Below are 23,827 nucleotides of genomic sequence, written 5' to 3'. Positions count from 1 at the left end.
TCTCCAATTATCCATCACACACGGTTAATTCCAGGATATCATTCTTTCCATAGCTAAATTCTTCCAGTAACCACATATAAATGTAGGTGACCAGATATCACCGATCGCTACCGGTCTAAGCAAGGCTAAGCAGTTATTCGATCCCAGCCTAACAAGGTAAAAAGGTAATAAGGTAGGCAAGGATAGTAATAAATGCATCAATGGTTTCAATCAACTCCTACAACTTAATGCAACAATATATAAACTCATATATAGAAAGAATTGCTTTTATAAAGTAGGAGACTTAGAATGCTCCGGGGCTTGCCTCGTTCGAACGAACTAGGGTGATGATCCACGCACTCGGGCAAGTCCTCTCCTTGCTCCTCTTCCTCTAGCACCTCCTGTGCCTGGACTTCTTGTGGATCTATCCCGGTCTGCTCTTTCTGAACTGCTACTAGCAAATCCTCCTGCGACCCTGTATGATACAGATGTATAAATGCTCATGCATTGGTGCATCGGAGAGATGACATGTAATGATCATGATGCATTGAATGTAGATGAACATATTTAACTTTATTGGACATAGTAGAAGTAAAGCTCTTCTACAAGGTAGCCAACATCATCCAAGAACATGTACTACTATACTACTACTACAACCACTGTACTAACATGCCAAGTCACCACAGCAAGCTAAGATGCTTCAAAGATACACCAAAGCAAACATTTTTAACTAAACATGCATTAAAGAAGATTATTTTATTTCATTTTAAACTAGGGCTACAACAGCAACATATATTTTTGGTGCTCATAAAAATCTGAGAAAATTACAGTAGCATAGTACTACTCTAAGTAGACTACCATAAACGTTTCATGGCATTTCGATAAGTAAAATAGCCTACACAAAAATGACAAGCTATGGCATAAATATGAGCATGAAAATACTTTGTACTATGAAAAGTGTCAAACAATAGATTTGGTATTTTTCCTATGTTCTACACAGTAAACAATCACTGCACAAAAATTATCATACACATGTTTTATACAATTTTTGCTCTCTATTAAAATAACAAAAATCATCAATTAAAGGCACTTGAACTACACATCAATATTTCTCTATAGAACATGCATGACTTCTATTTTTCCTACAAAGTACATCACTAAAGGAGATTAACAAAACTAGAACCATATTTTTCTGATGTATATTCTATTTATTAGACATTTTCTAAGAAATCAGCATTTATTCAATTTAAATAAAGCTACACAGAAAAGTATCACAAATTTGACATGCAATATTTTTAACAGATAGATCTAGTCACAAGAAACCTAGAAAAACTTATTTCAACAAATTTGGAGCTATTTTGAGCAAGTTATGAATTTCAAAAGCATTTAAACAAAAATATGTAAATCATTTCTTTTATTTCTGAAAAACCAGCGGGCCTTAAAACGCTGGGTGCACCCGGTGCAGTGCACCCAGGTTCGCGCCGAGGAGCTGACGCGCGGGCACCCGCGGTTCAGCCGGCCCCACCTGCCAGCCACTGCGGCAGAGGAGGCGACGCTGACCGGCGTGAGCTCGCCGTCGGCAAGGTGGCCGGCAACGAGGTCACCACCAACGTGACCACCGTGCCAAGGCGGACATGGCAGTGCAAGCGGCAGGGCCGGAGGAGCTCGAGAGCGAGCTGGCCGGCGGCCATGGCGGCGCGGTGGCGCGGTTCACTGTCAGTCGGCCATCTCTGGCCGAGAGGTGGCGCGGGGAGTGGCTTGGGAGCTACACCGCGCTCGTGTGGTGCTCGTGCGTGCAAAAAGGAGGCGAGAAGGAAGACAGAGGGGGGGAGTCCACGGAGCGGAGCACTCCGGCGAGGAGGAGCTCAACTCCGACGAGCGATTCCCGGGCGGTGAAGGCTTACCAAGACGAAAGGACGCGAGAACGGGGTGCGCGAGGTGGAGGCGGTGCTCGGGGCAAGACGGAGCTAGCCCTGGCGAACTGGAGCGGCCGGAACGGCCAACTCCGGCGAGGAAGCTGGTGCGGGCGGTGGCGGGCGCGTGTGCTGCTGTTGCTGCTGTCCGAGCGAGAGGCAGGGGGGTTGGAGTGCGGCGCCAGGGTGTGGCTAGTCGGGGCCTTGAAGGCAGCGTGGCCGGTCGGGACGGGGCAGGCCGGTGGTGCCACACGGCGAGCTCGCCGGCGCAAGGCCGCCACGCGGCGTGTGCGTCCTGGCGCGGTCGGAGCGTGGGCACGGGCGAATGGGAGGCGCGGCGCGGAGGCAGGCCGGTCCGGCCTGTGCGGCTGGGCCGAAAGGGAGGCGGCGGCCCATTAAGGTGAAAAGGTGATTTTCCTTTTTATTTTTCTTCCCCAAATTCATCAAATGAATTTTTAAACCTTTTAAAGTAATTTCACAAGTTGGACCCAAAATAAAAGTTGTTTAGAAATTTAAACTCGACAACTTTGCCAAAAGGTGTAAGGTCTAAATCCAATTAGATTTTGAACTATAGATTTAAAGTTAATTTAAATCAAAAACCTTATTTTAGAAGATTATTTTTAAAAGCAAAATTTGGGAAAATTTGAATACCAACCTTGCTCAAAAATGCATGTGAAACATTTCTAAGTCATTTGTACTCCCAAACAATCATGTTAAACATCATTACAAGCACAAACACGACTCATGTTCATTTAAACAGTAATGCAACGTAAATGTTTCACGAGCATATTTCATATCTATATTTCATGTCATGCTTATAAATGCATAATAATGCACGCTGGAGGACGGCAACCAAACATGCCCTAACTCCGACGATATGCAATGCAGGCTGGAGGCCGGAGCCTGGAGCCTGGAGCTGAGCTGCTGCCTGCTGCAGAGAGAGGTCTTGACCTTGAGTCAGCCAAACCGCAAAAGCAGACTCCGGCTGACTCGTACGTCAACTGGTACGAGTCGTCCACTAGTCATTTTGAATTTGCGCCACATGTACACTCCCAGCTCCCTCCATCCTACAAGAATATCATTCTCACTCTCCGATAAATTAATTTTTTTTATTTTAATCAAATATATGTAAAAAAATATAGTACATAATTAGTATCATTAGATGGGTCATAGAATATATTTTTATATTAAACTTAATTATTTAGAGATCCTCAAATATATGTCGCGCCCCATCCCCGCCGCCGCTGCCGCTGGCGACGATCGACATGGACCTAATCTGGAGTGTCTCCGCGCGTGATCAAGGCTCTGATACCAGATGATAGTCTCGGATCTCAATCACGCACTGTATGTGGCTGGATCGAATGAAAGAAATCGATGAACACGAAGAACAGATGGGCAACCGCCACGATGGCGCCAGGGTGACAGCGCCCCTTTTCGCTTTTTAATGGTTTTTAACACACTGAACCTAACCGGGTTTTTTACAATGCATAACTCGACACCTCAATGACCCAGCTACTTATACCGTAGCTAATGCACACGATTATAAAAGCAACAACTGCTTAAACACACTCTGAACATGACTAAAAATACACTATGCAGGTAACTACAGTGTCGTGGGCGCGGTCACCGCTAGCCTCCCGCTGCACCCTGATTCAAACTGAGTCTTGGCGCCTTGCTTGACCAACTGCTCCATGCCACGTCGCTGCTCCAGGTGTTCCCAATCAGTGTGACCAGGATTACACCAACAGGCGCCCTATGTTCTTGCAATTGGTTTCAGTTCAGACTTAGAGATGGAGTAACTGTTTGTTGGAAATCACGGGAAAAGATTCGAAATCGATCGAACGGAATGCACGAAATGGAATCGAAATAGATGACGACAGGAGGCGATCGAGTGCCCTTGATTGGGGTTCGGGCACGGTCGTCGGAATGGCGGCGCAGTTCGGTTGGTTTCAGTTCAGAGATGGAATAGGGATCGAAAACAACCCGATTACTTGTTTTTGTTGAAAACAAATCGCGGCAAAGGAACCAAAATCGATCCATCCATCCGTGCAAGATTCAGCTTCCGACGTGTGCTTTATATATAGCGGAAGCGCCGCTCCCTCCCACCTCTGCCTCCAACGCGTGCTTTCTTCACCTTCACGCACGCACGCACGCACGCACGCCTCCTCCGATCAGTCGATCGTCGTCGATCCACCAGCAGCTGCATCTCGGCGACATGGCTTCCAACGACGATAGCCGCTCCACCGACAATAAGGCTTCCATCTCCCTCCTGCGCCGCGTCCGCGCCGGAGACCACGTCCACTTCGTCCATCACGTCGATGTCTGTGATGCCGTTCCCGAGGTTCTCGTCGCCGACCTGGAGCCGGTGCCGGGCACCGGTGCCGAAGATGACGGCTACAGCAGGATCTGGTACTTCTACCACGCCAAGAAATACAAGAACACCCGAGGCGACACCAGCGGCCACAGGCAGCGCGCGGTCACCGGCGGCGGCGGCACGGGCTGGCACTCGGAGATAAGGCGCAAGGACGTCCAGGGATCCGGTGGTGGCACGTTCTGCACCTTCTCATACGGCCGCAAGACGGAGCCCTCCGCTCGATCGATCGACAGGATGGGGTGGTGCATGGTGGAATACGACTTCGTCACCGCCGACAAGAAACAAGACGAAGCCGCCTCCGACAGCAGCAACTACGTGCTTTGCAAGGTCTACCGCTCGCCTCGCGCGAAAGGGAAGTCGGCGCCGGTATCGGCGTCCTCCTTTACCAAGAAGTCCTCGTCCAAGCAGACGGCCAAGAAGAGGAAGGCCGGCGGCGGTGAGCACCCCGAGGCGCCGCCGGCCAAGTCGATCCAGCAGCAAGAACAGGTGCAGCAGGATACTGCCGCCTGCTATCAGCCACAAGGCGTGGAGTCGGAGCACGGCGGCGACTTCAACTTCAACTTCAACATCGAGGACATAAACTTCTACGTCGACGAGAGCATGCTGCGAGACGAGCCAGAGCAGGGACTGCAGCAGCCAATCGCCGAGCCGGAGACTGCCGTGCAACGACAGTCTGAGCACGAAGAGTTCACCGTGGAGTGGTTATTGCGAGGTGAGCCGCAGCAGCCGATCGTCGAGCCGCCGCCGGGGCATGGCGGCGAGTTCATCCAGATGCCGTGCGGTCTGTTGGTGCCCGTGGTGGCGGAAGCCACCGTCGACGATATGCTCGGGCTCGGCCCGGAGACAATGTACGGCCAGTGGAGCGGTGGCATGACAACAGCAACAAGCATACCATGGAGCAGCTACGCGCCGACGACGTTGTACACAGGATGCAGCAGCCTTCTTCAAGGATCTGATCCCCTCCAGCTTCCATACTTGACGTGTTGACAGAGCTAGCTAGCAGAACTGGCTGCTGCGTGTGTTCCGGTTAAAGCTGCACGCGAATTTTTGTGCATCAAAGTGTAGCTTTCCCTAGCTGTAGAGATTGATTTACCATGTATGCATCAGAAGATAGACGGTGACAAAGTTCATCTATCTTCTCTGCTTGTAAACTTTACAGATATCGAGTTCGTAATGTAATGCAATGTAACCGATGATCTGTTCTTGCAATTGCCTTCCTGAAGATTTTGCACTGACGCGTACCGGCGTACGTGTAATTGCCATTTCCATTGCCTGTACTAATAATAGACATAATTCAGCGCGTGAGTTCAATCTGAATGTGTTGCGTTCGACACTAAACCCTGCGCTTGCCATGTTCAGACTTCAGAACGATCCCCACCTGGTTGCTTGTCTTCTTCTCTGAGAGTTCAGATATTTCAGTCATCGTGTATTCTACCATTAGCGTTGTGACGACTGAAGATCATCCATTCCCCTTCGTCCAGCTTCTGTTTGTTAATGTGGTGAAGACCACCACATGCTCATCCTGCTCGTCCTGTCCCCGTGCCCTTTAATTTACATCTCCTATATGAAAGGAGACAGTAATTTTTTGGTGGCCACTGACCAAAAGGAGTACCATTGTGCGAAATTGCCGGAGAAAAAAAAATAGCCTTATCCTCTTAAAAATACTGTTAGAGATTCTTATACTCTTCATGTTTTCAAAAGAATTCTTATCCTCTTAATAATCTCTAGCAGTGTTCCTTAATATCGAGTTCGTAATGTAATGTGATGTAACCGATGATCTGTTCTTGCAATTGCCTTCCTGAAGACTTTGCACTCAAGCATGTAATGATCGTTTCGATTGCTTTGTAACAAGCTTATAATAATTCGTCAGCTTTAGTTCAATCAGCATGTGTTGTGTTCAATGGTAAACCTTGCGTTTGACATTCAGAACGATCGACCAGGCTGCTTGCATTGTCTTCTCTGAGAGTTCAGATTATTCAGTCAACGTGCATTCTGCAGTTAGTGCTGTGACAGCTGAACATCATTCCTTCCCCTTCGTCCAACTTGTGTAAGTCAATTTGTGAAAATCTTGCTGTGATTCACTAGCTTTCGTCGTCTGACTATAGCATGGACATGGCTATCATTAACCAAGCATGTTGATCCATTCCTCTGTTGTTTGCATACATCTTTTGAACTCAGCGCAAGCCTTGACTTGAGCAACGTCCTGACCGGTGCATTGGCCACGAACGTAGTCCGCGCTCACCAAGCCAGTGCGCGCGTGGCCCGGAACGCCCCGATCGAGCACCAAGCGCGCGCGCGCGGACCACTGGCTCGAGTGCCCGGTGACGAGCGTGTTCATGACGACGGCGTCCCGGCGCGGCGTTCCGTACGTTCAACACTGACGGGAGGCGGGTGTTATGACCGGTAAGGTCTATAGGCGTAGGCAGGCTAGGAGTCCGGTTTAGCCGGCCAGTTGGTTAGGAGTCCGGCCTAGCTGGACTGTCAGTTAACAAGTCCTAGAAAATAGGGGGTTTATCCCTTAGAGTTTGTTATTTGATTAAATTAGGTTTGAGTCGGTTGGATACCTCTTTGTATAAGTACTAAACAATTATAATAGAAGGGGTAGCCTGAGATTGAGTTCAACTCACTTTGGGCCCTCGGGCGTTACTGTTCACGATACCCTAATTGTCGCTGCTTCCCTGACGTCTCCAGCCAGCCGCCGAGCACGGCGTCTTCCGTTCATCGCCGGGGTTCCAAGCCCAGGCCCTCCGTCTCTCACCCCTACGGCCTCCGGTCCCTAGGCCACAACAATTTGGTATCAGAGACCATGGCTTCCTCGGGTGCTCCTGCCGCCACCGCTGCATCGTCGGTCGCTGCTGTCGTCGAGACGAGCGCCCCTCCACCGTCCCCCACGCCGCCTACTCTTGAGGACTCCCTGGCCTCCTTGGCTGCCATGCAGCGGCAGATGGGAGACATGTTCCAAGGCATGCAGCGACAGATGGCGGAGATGTCTCTGCGCTTGGCGACTGTCGAAGGCCAGCCGGCCCCTTCAATGACACCACGTCTGCCGTACTCTGCCCCGCCGCTCCTACAATATGGCCTGCCAGGGTATGGGGGCTTGCCAGCGTCTGCATCACAGCCGGAGATCCTGCCCTCGCCGTCAATGCCGGGGGCCACGGCGCCACTCCTGGCGACCGCACCGCCTCGCGGCACCTCGCAGCCAGCTACGACGGGGCTGCCCATTCAGTCCATCCCTTTTCCGGCATCTCCATCACCGGTACCGTCGCTGTCCTCCATCATGCATGGGCCGATCTACTCGTCTGCTCCGATGGTACATGCACCGCGCCATCCATCTGAGGAACATGGAGACAGCCAGGGCGTGCCCAGATTCCATAAGCTGTCCTTCCCCACTTACGACGGCAAAGAAGACCCGCTTGGATGGTTAAACCGTTGTGAGTCATTCTTCCGCGGCCAGCTGACACGTGAGGCGGACAAGGTTTGGCTAGCCTCCTTCCACATGACAGGATCCGCACAGCAATGGTACTATGTGTTGGAACGAGACTCCGGCCGGCCATCCTGGACCAACTTTCGTCTGCTCTGCCACCAACGCTTCGGACCGGCGCTGTCCACCAACCATCTTGCTGATCTCGCCCGCCTGCCTTTCGGGTCCTCGGTTGAGGCATACATGGACGCTTTCCAAGCACGCTTGGCGCACGCGGGGCATCTGGCGCCGCTGCAGCAAGCACAGCTGTTCACCGGAGGACTTCCGGAATACATCAGGGTCGACGTGGAGCTCCATGACCCTCAGGATTTACACCGCGCCATGCGTTTGGCTCGGGCTTATGAACGTCGCCAGGCGTCAGCAGCCCTCGCTCTTCCAGCACCACCAAATCGACATTCTCGGCGCGCTCCGGCTGTACAGAGCTCATTACCGGCCACAGGGCCCGCTCCGCCATCATCACCTAGCCTCGGCGTTCCCACCAGGCCGGCCTTTCAAACGGCTCACACCAACAGAGATGGCAGACCGCCGCAAGATGGGCTTGTGTTATAACTGTGACGAACCATATGTGCAGGGACACAAGTGTCAGCGACTCTTTTACCTTGAAGTCACAGATTATCTGGTGGAGGAGCCACAGTCCGATGACGATGAACAGCCATCAGCAGCCGGCGCAGACAGACCCACCATATCATTATCAGCCATTGCAGGCATCAGGACTGAAGATACTATGCAGGTTTATGTCATGGTGGGCAACGTACAGTGTGTGGCGTTGCTGGATTCGGGCTCCACTCACACATTCATCAGCAGTAGCGTCGCGCGGCGCGTTGGCATCCTCTTTGAACCATGCCCAGGTGCCGGAGTCACGGTCGCAAATGGTGACCACGTTGCCTGCCGGGGGCTCGCGCGCGACGTCGGCATACAGAATTGCCGAAGAAATATTCTCAGTTGACTGCTATACAATTCCATTTGGACCGCTGGGACATGGTGCTCGGGGTCAACTTCTTGCGCACCCTCGGACCAATATTATGGGACTTTGATGACTTGTGCATGGCGTTCACCAGGGCAGGTCAGCGCGTGTTCTGGCGAGGTATCGGCTCCACCCGAGATGACGTACAGTCCACTCGCCGCCTCCATGCTATTCACGACGCCAGCCGTACCAACGGGACAGCATTGCTGGACAAGCTACTCGCCTCCTTTGACGATTTGTTCGCCACGCCTGAAGGCTTGCCCCCCGCTCGCGCCTGTGATCACCGCATTCATCTAGTGCCCACTGCGGTACCAGTGGCTGTGAGGCCTTACCGCTACCCACAGCTACAGAAGGACGAACTGGAGTCACAATGCGCCGAGATGCTGCAATTGGGGATGATCCGTCCTAGTACTTCAGCTTTCTCTGCCCCGGTTTTGTTGGTCAAGAAACATGACGGCTCTTGGAGGTTCTGTGTCGATTACCGCGCCTTGAACAAGCTCACTGTTAAAGATAAATTCCCAATTCCGGTGGTTGAAGAACTACTGGATGAGCTCCACGGGGCACGGTTTTTCTCCAAACTGGACTTGCGTTCAGGGTACCATCAAATTCGTATGCATACTGATGACATTGAGAAAACGGCCTTTCGGACTCATGAGGGTCACTTTGAGTTCTTAGTCATGCCCTTTGGGCTGTCCAATGCACCGGCAACGTTCCAAAGCCTCATGAACACAGTGCTCCGGCCATTCCTGCGTAAGTTTGTACTTGTGTTTTTCGACGACATCTTGATCTATAGTCCATCTTGGTCCACGCATCTGCAGCACCTCAACGCAGTCTTCACTGCCCTACGTGACCATCAGCTGCGGTTGAAAAGATCTAAATGCGACTTTGCTACGACGTCGGTTCATTATCTGGGACATGTAATATCTGCGGATGGGGTTGCAATGGATCAGGAGAAGGTTGCAGCCGTCGCTACCTGGCCTCAGCCTGGCAATGTCCGTGCTCTTCGGGGGTTTCTCGGCCTAGCCGGGTACTATCGTCGGTTCATTCAAGATTACGGCTCGGTGGCTGCACCATTAACAGCGCTGCTCAAGAAAGAGGCTTTTCTGTGGTCATCTGCAGCCACCGACGCTTTCAATGCCCTCAAGAAGGCCCTGTCCAGTGCACCGGTTCTTCAACTTCCTGATTGGGACAAATCATTCATTGTCGATTGTGATGCCTCCGGCTCTGGATTCGGTGCAGTACTTCATCAAGGCGGAGGTGCCTTGGCATTCTTCAGTAGACCCTTCGCAGCTCGGCATCACAAGTTAGCCGCATATGAGAGGGAGCTCATCGGCCTTGTCCAGGCAGTTCGGCACTGGAGGACCGTATTTATGGGGCAGGCAGTTCATTGTCCGCACAGACCATTATGCGTTGAAGTTTTTGTTGGATCAACGGCTCTCTACAGTTCCCCAACATCAGTGGGTGAGTAAGCTCTTTGGGTATGATTTCACGATTGAATATCGGCCGGGCACCCTCAATATCGTGGCTGATGCGCTGTCTCGGAGGGAGGGGGACAATCTGCTGCTTCATGCAGTCACGGCGCCTTCCTTTCAGTTATTTGACGACCTACGCCGCGAACTGCAGCTAGATGATGACCTTCGTGCGCTGCGTGACTCCATTGTGACCGACCGGGGCGAGCCATGGCGTCTGGCTGATGGTCTGATCATGCGCGCCGACCGTGTGTTTGTCCCAGCCAAGTCCTCGGTTCTCCCAGCTGTTCCTCCAGTTGGCGCACGGTGCTGGTCATGAAGGTGCACAGAAGACGCTGCAGCGCCTTCGCCAGGAGTTCGTGATCGACCATGACCGTCGCCTTGTCCGAGATTTTGTGCGCTCTTGTTTCACGTGTCAGCGAAATAAAACTGACCATCTACACCCGGCTGGTCTCCTTCAGCCGTTGGAGGTTCCCTCGCAAGTTTGGTCTGATATTTCCATGGATTTTGTGGAAGGCCTTCCGCGTGTACATGGGAAAAGTGTGATTTTAACGGTGGTTGACAGATTTTCAAAGCAGGCTCATTTTTTACCACTAAGTCATCCATATACAGCAGCGTCTGTCGCCGGAGTGTTCTTTGAGGGCATTGTCAGACTTCATGGTTTTCCGGCATCCATTGTTAGTGATCGCGATCCAGTGTTTACAGGGCATGTTTGGCGCGATATCTTCCGGCTCGCTGGGGTAAAGCTAAAGATGAGTACAGCTTTTCACCCACAAACCGATGGACAGTCCGAAGTGGTCAATCGCACAATCGCGATGTATCTGCGATGTCTAACTGGTGACCGCCCTCGCTCTTGGCTTCAGTGGCTTCCGTGGGCCGAATATTGTTACAATACTTCATTCCACTCCTCACTTCGGACAACGCCGTTCCAGGTGGTCTATGGCCGCCCTCCACCGTCTCTGTTGCCATATGCTGCTGGCACGGCTAGGACAGACAGGGTGGACCAGCTGCTCAGTGATCGTGACGAGTTTCTAGCCGATGTTCGGGATCGATTGCTGCAAGCTCAGGAGTATGCCAAAAGGCATTATGATGCTCACCACCGACCACTTCAGTTTGACATTGATGATTGGGTTCTCCTGCGTCTTCTCCATCGGCCGGCACAGTCCTTGCTGCCAGGGTTTCCGTGGCAAGCTTAGTCCACTGGTTTGCTGGTCCATTTCAGGTTCTTGAGCGCATTGGCGAAGTGGCTTATCGCCTGCGTCTTCCGGAGGGCGCTCGGATTCATGATGTGTTCCATGTTGGGGTTCTCAAGCCGTTTCGAGGAACCCCACCCGCCAGTACACCGCCTCTTCCTCCTCTCCGTCATGGCAGGGTACTTCATCGTCCTTCGCGTGTTCTTCGTTCTCAGTTGCGCCGCGGTGTGTGGCATGTGTTGGTTCAGTGGGAGAACATGCCCGAAGATGAGGCCACTTGGGAACCCGTGGAGGAGTTCCGCACTCTTTTTCCTTCGTTTCAGCTCGAGGACAAGCTGTTTCCCGAGGAGGGGAGAGATGTTATGACCGGTAAGGTCTATAGGCGTAGGTAGGCTAGGAGTCCGGCTTTAGCCGGCCAGTTGGTTAGGAGTCCGGCCTAGCTGGACTGTCAGTTAACAAGTCCTAGAAAATAGGGGGTTTATCCCTTAGAGTTTGTTATTTGATTAAATTAGGTTTGAGTCGGTTGGATACCTCTTTGTATAAGTACTAAACAATTATAATAGAAGGGGTAGCCTGAGATTGAGTTCAACTCACTTTGGGCCCTCGGGCGTTACTGTTCACGATACCCTAATTGTCGCTGCTTCCCTGACGTCTCCAGCCAGCCGCCGAGCACGGCGTCTTCCGTTCATCGCCGGGGTTCCAAGCCCAGGCCCTCCGTCTCTCATTCCCTACGGCCTCCGGTCCCTAGGTCACAACAGCGGGCGTCCTTGCTTGCTTGGGGCACGGATTCCATGGAATGGCGGCCGGCGCGCCATTCTAGAACTAACGCGAGGCGGGCGCCCTATGTTCTTGCGATTGGTTTCAGTTCAGACTTAGAGATGGAGTAACTGTTTGTTGGAAATCACGGGAAAAGATTCGAAATCGATCGAACGGAATGCACGAAATGAATCGAAATAGATTGTTCCCAAGGAGGAAGTTCGGTCAGTCGCTAATCCGCCGAATGACAAGGCTCTGGCACCGGACGGTTTCACCGGCCTATTCTACAAGAAGGCCTGGGGGACAATCAAGATGATGTCATGAACGTCTTCAATGCTTTCTGGTCGCTGGATTGCCGTAGCTTCAATCACCTGAATGATGCTTACATGATACTACTAAAAAAAGGAACATTCGGCGGAGATCCGTGACTATCGCCCTACCAGTCTCATACACAGTTTCAGCAAGCTCATCACCAAGTGCTTGGCCAACAGGCTAGCAGGTGTTCTGGATGCTCCCGATCTGCACAACCAGAGCGCTTTCATCAAAGGATGTCGCATCCATGATAACTTCAGGAATGTGCAGATCGCTTGCAAAGCCATCCATGAAAAGAAGTCGCCGACAATCTTGCTCAAGATTGATATAGCAAAGGCTTTCGACACGGTGTCATGGCCATTCCTCCTAGAAGTCCTCCAACACATGGGTTTCGGCCAGCGATGGAGAGATTGGATTTCAATAATCTTGCCCACTGCAAGCACGAAGATTTTGCTCAACGGCTGCCCGGGGAGGCGAATCTGCCATGCTCGCGCCCTTCGCCAAGGAGACCCACTCTCGCTGATGTTATTTGTGCTCACCATGGAGGTCCTTAACCATTTCCTAAAATGGGTAGAGCAGGAGCAGCTTCTAACACCTCTGCATGGCAGTGTTGGCAACAGGACCCGTCTGTACGCTGACGTCCTAGTTTTGTTCGTGGTTCCTAATGTGAGGGACCTACAGATCATCAAGGCAGTGCTCACCATTTTTTGTTTAGCGTCGAGCCTGTTCTCCAACCTCGACAAGAGTGTAGCGTCCCGGCTCCACTGCTCGGAGAACGATATTGCCAGAGTTAGGGATATCCTCTCCTACCAGATCGAAGACCTCCCGTGTCGCTATCTGGGGGCGCCGCTTTCAGTCCGGAGACTCAAGACATCGGACGAGCAGCCTCTCATCGATAAAGTCGCTGCAAGAATACCGAACACTACCGGAATCGCAAGCTTTGCCGAGTGCCAAGAACTTTGTCGAGTTTTTTTTTTATCTCGGGCACTCGGTATAGGCTGTCTTTGCCGAGTGCCCAAACTCGAACCCTCAACAACGACACGACCCTCGGCAAAGCTGATCTTTGCCGAGTGCTCAGGATTGGCACTCGTCAAAGACGCCCTCTTTGCCGTGTGCTCAGACATGCCACTCGGCAAAGACTTTCTTTGCCGAGTGTCAACGTCTCACACTCAGCAAATTTTGGCCCACCGTTAAACCAGCCTGCCGCCGTCAGCTCTTTGCCGAGTGTACAAATGCAACATTCGGTAAAGAGGCTCTTTGCCGAGTGTCAAAAGCAGACACTTGGCAAAGTATAATTTTTTTTGACTCCTGCACTTCAAATTTTTTCACCTCTCCACATACCACATGTGGTACTCCATGCTTAAGTTTGGTGTATTTTTGAATTTATTTGCTATATTTAACTAATTAATTGAATTTCAAGCAATTTTTGGAATTAAGTTAAATTTGAACCGCAAGTGATTCAAATATTTGGAAAAAATGAGTATAAAATTGATATTCATGTTATTCAACCCAGTTTGAGGCCTTATCTATAAGATTATAAGGGTTTTCGAACATCTTATTTCAGAAACACGACCCCGAGCGTGTGGTTGAATGGTTTTTAAATTCTATAAAAAACAAAGGAAGTCCGAAAATCATAAAATTTGATAAGATGTCATGATATCATATGTGGAGGTTGTGGTAAAAAATCGAGAAGGTGTCGCATAAGTTGTCACGTACATTGCTTACAAACCGAAACATCTCCGAAGAAGTTTCTTGATTGTTGAGAATGATCGGGTAAGATTTGGAGTGAAAGTGACGGTCGAGTTGTGGTTTGACTCCGAAACTTTTTGTATAGCCAATAGACATCAAAGATCGTGTCATGTTAAATTTTAGCCATTTTTTGGATCCATTTGATAATTATTAATTTGTAATTGCAATTATATAAATGGAATTTGAGCTATAACTACATGAAATCTTGGTCTATTTTTCGCTGAAGCATCAAATTTGCATTGTTGAGTGAATTTGACAAGGTATTTTCAAAGTGTATTAGAACAAATTTGGAAAAACGGTTAAGGAAAAGGGAAAGGAAATAGAAAAGTTTTTTTTTAAAAAAATACCTTTGCCGAGTGTCCTAGGGTTCGCACTCGGCAAAGTACAGTCTTTGCCGAGTGCCTTATCGGCTTGACTCTCGGCAAAGATTTTTAATGTTTTTTAAAAAAAATCTCGGCTTTGCCGAGTGCTGGATCGCGGACACTCGGCAAAGGCCTGACCCAAGACTTAACTGGCACGGCCGAGACTCGCTCCCTCACCGCGTCCTCTGCAACCTCCCCTCCCCTCGCTCCCTCACCGCCCCTGCCAGCGCCGCCCCCCGCCCTGCCCGTCATCCTCGCGCCGCCGCGCCTTCTCCCGCGCTGCCCCGCTCGTGCCCGCCCGCCGTGCTCACGCCCGGCGCGCTCGCCCGCCGGCCGCGGCCCCGAAGCTGCCTCCACCGGCAAAGTTTGGCCCGCCGGCCACCCCCGTCACCGCCCCGCACGCCACCCCGCCCGCAACGCCGCGCCTGCGCGCCACCCCACGCACGCCCACCCGCCCACGCCAGCCACTCCCGCCACCTGGACTCGTCTCGCCCGCGGCCGATCTCCTCCATCCGCTCGTCGTGCCGCAACCCGGAGAGGAGACTGCGCTCGGTCGAGCACCACCTGGGGCCAGCGTCCTCGCGACCATCTCCGGCACGGCGTCCGCCCTCTGCAGCCCCGGTAATTCATAGGTAAAAAAATCGTAGTAGCTTAAATGTGAATCGAATGCTTTTAGAAACGATGCTTGAATGCAAAGAATTATTTTTAGATTTGTTTAGTTTGCAAGCACTGAATATGCTTTGTCATTAAAGCAGTTGATCTATTTTGTAATTTGTAGACATGACCTTTGCTATGCAAAGCATGGTTCTGAATGTTGGTTGCACTAAAACTGATGGGTTTGCTGAATTGCAGTCAGACTGAGTTCTTTTGTGTGCGCATCAGCTAATCAGCTCATGTTGCCGAGATAGTGATGAAATCTCTGTAGATAGCTACATACAGTAGTTTTTGCTGAACAGGGCTTTCTAGTGCACGTACTTAGTAGTCTTAGCAACTGGATGGCCTTTCCATATGGCATAATATGAATCGAATGCTTTTGGAAACGATGCTTTCTGGTGCTTGAATGCTCGATATGCATAATATGAATCGAAACTATATGCAATGCATGGTTCTGAATGCTGGTTATGCTGAAACTGATGGGTTTGCTGAATTGCGTCAGACTGATCAATGTATACATATGATTTAAGCTACTATTGTTTTTTGCTGGAATTTCTCTGCGTGGTGAATTTAAGATTTTAGTAACATATGATCAGTATTGTGGGTCTGATGACAGTTCATATTTGCAAGACATGAACTCTATACCAAATTATGTGGTGAACATGTGGAGTTTTCTACTCTCCGCTAGCAAATATTATGAAACTGTGTGATTATATATGTAGGAGGAGGAGGAGGTGGAGGAGGAGCAGTAGGACCGGTGGTGGTGGTAGTAGCAGTAGTTGTGATTATATATGTTTATATGAATGTGAATCCAATGCATATGCATATGTGGTTATCGGCCATCGTGTCGTACGTTTTTTTGCATGTTTTAGAAACCTCACCGTGTAGGGGAGGTTCTGTCAAAATTTTCAATTAAGCCCGTATATTCTTTTTTTTTGCAGAGAAGAGCCCGTCAGAGTACCTCGGCGACCACGATCGTATTCCTCGCCACTGCGGGTCTGCCTGCACCGCGTTGCCTCACCACTGCACCGACCCGCCATGGCCCCGCTAGCCTGACTCCACCGCCACCCAAGGTATAACCCCTCTTTCCGTATCATGTTCGTAGATCACATAACCAAGTTAGGTGTCTCCTGTTCGAAAGGGATACGGTTGGAAGTATGCAGATCTTTGCATATCTATAACCGTATGTGTTTCGAATTGTCCATATTTTTTGGACAGCCCGAGGATGCGTAGATGGGGTTAGTTTTCATGGTCTACTCTGATCCGAGACAGAGTTTCGGCATCATCTCCCTGTTTTTCTCCGGATACACAATCTCCCTACAGGGACATGTATTTGGAGAAGAGCAGGGAGGTGTTGCCGAAATTCTGTCTCGAATAGGAGTAGAGCATGGAAACTAACCTCATCTACGCATCCTCGGGTGGGATTAGGACCTATCTTCACCTATTAGATAGTAGGATCCTTGTGTAGATGCAATGGATTCTTATATTACTTGCGTATATGGTAAAGGATGGATGACCGTGAGTGGATGTACACTGACCAAAGGGGTTATGGAGACTGGACTGATGAATGGATGAAGAAGACCAATGCTTTCTTGGAAGCAACATTTTGGGAGGCTAAAGAAACAGATAAAGTTTGGTGTCCCTGCAGCGAGTGTGAGAACAGGCGTAAACAAACAAAGGTGGACATGGGTAAACATCTTGGCAAGTATGAATTTATGACAGACTATACCCGGTGGACCCTCCATGGTGAAGGACATAGGAGAGACGAGGTCGTAAGACAACGCATCGAGGATCTTGATGCTGATGGCGGGATAGGAGACATGTTAGGTGACTATCATGAAGCACACTTCGGTGAAGGACGTAGGGATGAGGAGCCAGAGGCAACCGTAAAGGTGTATCGCCACACAGTAAACTACCTGTCCCAAAAAATGAAGATTACAACTTTGACCCAAACACATATGACGGAGAGTTCTTTCAAGAAGAGGGGCTACAAGGGAGCTTTGTGATAGACATAACCGATCCAGTCAGAATGGAAGTAGACAATGAAAGGGTTGATGATGAGGACGATGGGGATGAGGTTCAAAATGTGAAGGACTTAGAATTACTTTGGCGATTAGAATTAGGCAATGACAGTGATGACAACATTGCTCCTCTGGATGGTCATGATATCAACATGGAAGTAGACATGCATGATAGTGATGATGAGACTTTTGATCCAGCTAATACCAATCATGATGATTATTTCTAAGACATGTAATATTATGTTACCTTCTAATTATGTTTTGTTCATTTTGCAATACGTCTTATTTATTTTACATCTCTTTCTAATTATGTTTTATTCATTTTGTATCTCTTTGTAATTGCAGGTGATTGAACAAAGATGCCAGGCGGTAGGGGTCTCTTAAGGAGTTTAAGGAAAGTAAAGTCGAAATACAAGAGGGTGGAGGAGGTAGCTCCTCCGCCACCGCCAAGGAAACGCAGGGGTCGTCAGGCTCCTCCGCCATAGAGGCAGGAGGAGGAGTCCAAGGAGGAGGAGGTGCCCGAGGAGCACAAGGAGGCAGTGGAGGACGAGGAGGAGGAGGTGCCCGTGGAGCACAAGGAGGCGGTGGAGGACGAGGAGGAGGTGGTGGAGGAGGAGGAGGACGAGGACGAGGAGGACGAGGCTGAGGAGGCGGCGGGGGGTTCCTCTTCCTGTGGTGCGGCGGTAGGGGGCTCCTCTTCCTCTGGCATGGCTAAACTCTATCATCGAGGTCCCTTGCAACTCCCGAAGCGACCGATACCTCTTGAGAGATGCCCGATGGTTCGACCGGGTGGTTCAAAGTAAGTATTACATGCTGTCACTATTTTCTCATTTGTTATGTTGAAACTAATATTTTTTCTTGATCACTTGGGCAGGTGTTTCGTGATTGTGGGTGCAGGTGGTCATGGACGCCATCCCAATGGCATTCTTGGTCTTTTGTGCAAGACACACTTCCCTGGCCTTGTTGACTTTGCTAGAGTGCGGCAGCCGGCCTAGACATTTGCCCACTACGCCGTCTACGTAGATGCATATGATCAGGATGGCAGGATCTACGGCCACAAGGCAGAGCGGGTGATTATGGAGCTATGGGTAAGTCTTTGTCTCACTACACTGCTCAATTCATTGCATTCATTGGACATTCTTCAAATAATGATAGGATACATTGCGTCTACATACATGATTTCTTCAAATGCGAGCCGGGATGGGAGGTGGCAGCGAGGGCAGCGGCTAACAAAGCTTGTCACAAACTCATGGGTGACATGCACTACGAGGCGCGCCTCCAGGCCGTCGTGACATACAACGCGACCTTCGAGTTTAGGAAGGTCACAAAAAAAGAGGCAAGAAAGGAGACGCTGACCAAGGAACAATACATGAAGGTAAATATATAAGATTAATACTGATTTTTTCTAAGATTAAATAATCTTAATTTGATCTACATATACTTGATGTCGTGTAGGTGGTTCCGTGGTGGTGCACTGGGCACGAAGACTGCTGGGAGGCAATGGTGGACAAGTGGTGCAGCCCCGAGTGGAGGGAGATGCACAACGCTTGCCGGGAGCGGCGTTTGATGATGCCTGGTGCACCACACCATCAAGGCAACCTTTGCCTCCGGCCTACGTAGCTAAATGGGTACGCTGAATCCATTTCTTTATTCTAAAGCTCAACTATGCAAATTTCTAATCATCCTGATGTTTCTTTCGCAGTCGGCGTCACATGGTGACGTGCCCGTCTCCCAGTTCGAGGCGTGGGCAATGGCCCACAAGGGCAAGGCGACGTCCGATGTCCACTACAACCCAGAGGACCCGCCTGAGGCGTACAGCAACTCGTCCGTCCACACCCGCCTCACTGAGTACACAGCGATGGCAAGGGAGGTCCATGGGCCAGAGTACGATCCCACCTCCGAGGACCTTGATGGAGAAGTCGTCATGAGGTTAGGAGGAGGGAAGAAGCACGGGTGGTACTGGATTGATGACGGCGCAATCGACCCGACCCGTACTAGGTCTCTCTCTGAGATTCGAGCAAGGAGCACGAGGTCGAGCCCGGCCATACGCACATGGGCGGACTATACACAGCACACAGTGCAGGCACTCAAGGTTATTTCTATTTTATTCGTCGTTCATTAATTTTCGCATACCTTTGCTTTGCGTTGTAACATTAGGGTGAAATATTGTAGGCCAAGGTGGCGGAAGAGAGGAGGCGATGGGAGGAGGCTGAGGTGAGGGCTAAGGAGGATCAACGGAGGATGGAGCAGATGTTTCAGTATATTCAAGGTCTTGGAGCTTACTCAGGCTATGTTCCGCCACCGATGATATTCACTCCACCAAATGATCCTGCTATCACTCCTGTGAGTTTCTCTACCTTAAATCTAAATATGAATGTGGATATGGATATATGAATGTGAATCCAAATGATATGTTGAGACAAATGCACCATGATATGTGAATATGCATATGTGGTTGTCGGCCATCATACCATTGTTTTGTTGTAGGTTTTGGACACCTCACCATGCAGGGGAGGTGCTGCCGAAATTTCGAACTGACACTAATATGTTGCTTTTTTCAAGTTTTTAGAACCTACCTTAAATCTTGTCTCACACATGCAATCACTTCTCTTTTGTGCAGGGGCAATCGGCGGCGTCAAATGATGTTCATGGCACACCTCTAGCTCAGGGCACACCTCCGTCGCAGTGGGACCGGTGGAGTGGCCGTCAACAATAGAGGTAGATGGACTTGTGCTTGCGATGCTTATTTGTGAATAGTGGCACTTGTGGCGGCACTTGGATGATATTTGTGGACTATGTGATACTTGTGGACAACTTGTGATGATATTTGTCATGGTTATGGATTATATGTGATGGCTGTGTGATATATATGTGATTGTTGTGTGATATGTGATATATGTATGTGTGGATGCAATAAACAAAAAAAAATGCAGAAAAAAGCAAATTTCCCAGCTATGCCGAGTGCAATCACCAAGACACTCGGCAAAGCTGGGAGGCTTTGCCGAGTGCTATGGCCATTGCACTCGGCAAAGGCAAGGAGGCTTTGCCGAGTGCCACAAGTAAGGCACTCAGCAAAGCCTCCCTGCCTTTGCCGAGTGCCACCCATTAGGCACTCAGCAAAGCGGCCACCTTTGCCGAGTGTAGTAGGACTGACACTCGACAAAGAGGGTGGGCTTTGCCGAGTGCCCTCCATCAGGCGCTCGGCAAAGCGACCGTCGCCGTCAATTGGCGCCGTCAGGCAACTTTTCTTTGCTGAGTGGTTTACGGGCACTCAGCAAAGCCTTTGCCGAGTGCCCGACAAAAGACACTCGGCAAAGAGGCCTTTGCCGTCACCGGCTTTGCCGAGTACTCTTTGCCGAGGGTTACACTCGGCAAAGGCTTTGCCGAGTGTATATGGGGATTTGCCGAGTGTCACAGGCACTCGGCAAAGTGCCTGAGTCCGGTAGTGGAAATGGAAGGGCAATATGCTCAATGTTGCTGGACGAATGGCTCTGATGAAAACAACTATGTCTGCCATCCCGACGCATATGTCCATCGTCCTCTGCTTGTCGCCTTGGGCGATCGAGTCGGTTGACAAGCTACGTCGCGCCTTCATCTAGTGTGGCTCAGACAAAGTCTCCGGTGGAAAGTGCAAGGTGGTATGGGAGACTGTGTGTCGCCCCAGGGACCTCGGTGGCCTCGGCGTCTCTGACATGCCACGTGCCGGGATCGCCCTACGAGTACGCTGGGAGTGGCAGGCATGAGTAGAGCGTCGACCCGCCCTGGCTTCGAAGGAATGGGCAGTTATTGCCGTGTTCCAAGCGGCCACTGTATTCATGCTTGGGAATAGAGAGTCCACATTCTTCTGGACAGACAAATGGCTTGACAGCCGCAGCATTGAGGATGATGCTCCCGCTGTTTTCGCTGTGGTGAAAGCGAGAAAGCGGAGGGCCACCGTTGCCGAGGCCCTACACAACAACGCATGGATCCGACACATCACCGGGCCGCTAACCATGCATGTCCTGATCCAGTTCGACCACCTGTACGACCTATTGGAGGGGGTGCAGTTATCGGCGCAGTCGGACACCTTTGCCTGGAGGTTCACCGCCGATCAGTGCTACTCTGTTGCATCTACATATGGTGCTACGTTTATCGGATCATCATCGCCTCTTGGAGCTAAGCACATATGGAAAACATCGGCGCCACCGTAGGTTAAATTCTTCTTTTGGCTGGTCATGCATGGCAGATGCTGGACAGCGGATAGACGGTTCCGTCATGGTCTGCAAGATTCGAATGCATGCATCTTCTGCGACCAGGGCACCGAAACGATGAACCACATTCTTCTTGGATGCCCCTTCAGTCGCGAGGTATGGGAAGCCTGGTTCAGGAAGCTACACCTGCAGTACACCGTCGTTGTTCAAGATGAACCAGCTATCCCATGGTGGCTGCGATGCAGGAAGGCGCTACCAAAACAGCTCCGCCGTGGGTTTGACTCCCTCTTCTTCCTCATCGGTTGGTCCATTTGGAAAGAACGTAATGCGAGAACCTTCAATGGAGTGTCAACCTCGGCGGCGCGTCTTGAGGTCTCCATCTAGGAAGAAGCTGACGCTTGGTGCATGGTGGGCTACAAGCACCTCGGGGCGTCAATTTGAGCCCTGCAACAACGGTCGCGAAATTTGTATGACGTAATTACAACCTCGTGTGCCTTCGTGCTCGCTTTCGGTCGGCCCTCGGTAACCCCGAATTACCATCACGCCCGTCTCCTGTAACAAACTCTATTCTTCTTAATGAAATATGTGATCAGGCACGATCGCGAAGAATCGAAATAGATGACGACAGGAGGCGATCGAGTGCCCTTGATTGGGGTTCGGGCACGGTCGTCGGAGATGGAATAGGGATCGAAAACAACCCGATTACTTTTTGTTGAAAAAAAAAATCGCGGCAAAGGAACCAAAATCGATCCATCCATCCGTGCAAGATTCAGCTTCCGACGTGTGCTTTATATATAGCGGAAGCGCCGCTCCCTCCCACCTCTGCCTCCAACGCGTGCTTTCTTCACCTTCACGCACGCACGCACGCACGCACGCCTCCTCCGATCAGTCGATCGTCGTCGATCCACCAGCAGCTGCATCTCGGCGACATGGCTTCCAACGACGATAGCCGCTCCACCGACAATAAGGCTTCCATCTCCCTCCTGCGCCGCGACCGCGCCGGAGACCACGTCCACTTCGTCCATCACGTCGATGTCTGTGATGCCGTTCCCGAGGTTCTCGTCGCCGACCTGGAGCCGGTGCCGGGCACCGGTGCCGAAGATGACGGCTACAGCAGGATCTGGTACTTCTACCACGCCAAGAAATACAAGAACACCCGAGGCGACACCAGCGGCCACAGGCAGCGCGCGGTCACCGGCGGCGGCGGCACGGGCTGGCACTCGGAGATAAGGCGCAAGGACGTCCAGGGATCCGGAGGCGGCACGTTCTGCACCTTCTCATACGGCCGCAAGACGGAGCCCTCCGCTCGATCGATCGACAGGATGGGGTGGTGCATGGTGGAATACGACATCGTCGCCGCCGACAAGAAACAAGACGAAGCCGCCGCCGACAGCAGCAACTACGTGCGTTGCAAGGTCTACCGCTCGCCTCGCGCGAAAGGGAAGTCGGCGCCGGTATCGGCGTCCTCCAGCAAGAACGCCTCGTCCAAGCAGACGGCCAAGAAGAGGAAGGCCGGCGGCGGTGAGCACCCCGAGGCGCCGCCCGCCAAGTCGATCCAGCAGCAAGAACCGCAGGTGCACCAGGAAACCGCCTACTGCGATCGGCCAGAAGACGTGCAGGAGGTTGTCGTGCAGCAGGCAGCAGGCAGCAGGCCCAGGCGCGGAGTCGGAGCACTGGCACGGGGGTGACAACTTCAACATCGAAGACTTCAACGTCTACGAGTACACGGACATCCTGGAGATGTTGCAAGACGAGCCGAAGCCAGATCCGGAGCCGGAGCATGACGGCCGATTCATCGAGCTACCGTGTGGTCCGGTGTTGGCCGCCGAAGTCACCGCCGGAGATACGACCACGTACGGCCATTGCAGCAGCTACGCTCCGAGTTGGTTGTACACATCTGCAACAGGATGCAGCAGCGGGCTTCTTCAAGTTCAGGGGCATGATCCCCTTCAGGTTCCAGCTTTCCTATCTCATGTGTTAACTGGGGCATAGGGCTTCGGCTACTACTACTAGTTGCTGTATGTGTGCTTGCTGACTAAAGCTGCACGCAAGTTTTTGTAACTGACAAGTTTGCCTAACGATCTTCTCTGCTCTTGTAATTGATGATGATCTGTTCTTGCAATTGTCTTCCTGAAGACTTGCACGTACTGACGCATGTATCACGCATGTAATGATCGTTTCGATATTGCTTTGTAAAGAAAAACTTATAATTCATCAGCTTTAGTTCAGTCAGCATGTGGTGTTCACGGTAAACCTCGTTTCCATTGAGAACGACCGACCTGGTTGCTTGCTTTGTCTTCTTCAGAGAGTTCAGATTATTCAGTCAACGTGTAATCCTATCATTAGCGCTGTGACGGCTGAAGATCGATCATTCCTTCCCCCTTCGTCCAACTTGTGTAAGTTAGTTGGG

At 51.0% G+C, this 23,827-nt stretch overlaps 2 protein-coding genes and 1 pseudogene across 2 annotated transcripts; all 3 read left to right on the top strand.

The window, feature by feature from the left end:
* The first annotated feature begins 4,107 nt into the window (after window positions 1-4,107).
* On the top strand, window positions 4,108-5,253 carry LOC136515184 (uncharacterized). The gene has a single exon (XM_066508853.1). The coding sequence runs from the start codon at window positions 4,108-4,110 to the stop codon at window positions 5,251-5,253; it is 1,146 nt and encodes a 381-aa protein (XP_066364950.1).
* Window positions 5,254-18,410: 13,157 nt separating this feature from the next.
* Window positions 18,411-19,943, top strand: LOC136515183 (uncharacterized; annotated as a pseudogene).
* Window positions 19,944-22,346: 2,403 nt separating this feature from the next.
* Window positions 22,347-23,105, top strand: LOC136515182 (uncharacterized). The gene has a single exon (XM_066508852.1). It carries the CDS (start codon window positions 22,347-22,349, stop codon window positions 23,103-23,105), a length of 759 nt encoding a protein of 252 aa, XP_066364949.1.
* The last annotated feature ends 722 nt before the right edge of the window (window positions 23,106-23,827 follow it).

Source organism: Miscanthus floridulus, chromosome 17, assembly GCF_019320115.1.
Source record: "Miscanthus floridulus cultivar M001 chromosome 17, ASM1932011v1, whole genome shotgun sequence".
Taxonomy (NCBI): domain Eukaryota; kingdom Viridiplantae; phylum Streptophyta; class Magnoliopsida; order Poales; family Poaceae; genus Miscanthus; species Miscanthus floridulus.
This window is presented reverse-complemented; position numbering and strand designations above follow the sequence as displayed.

Excerpts from the sequence above, each read along its gene's own strand:
- LOC136515184 (XM_066508853.1), top strand. The coding sequence starts at position 4,108 with ATGGCTTCCAACGACGATAGCCGCTCCACCGACAATAAGGCTTCCATC.
- LOC136515182 (XM_066508852.1), top strand. The coding sequence starts at position 22,347 with ATGGCTTCCAACGACGATAGCCGCTCCACCGACAATAAGGCTTCCATC.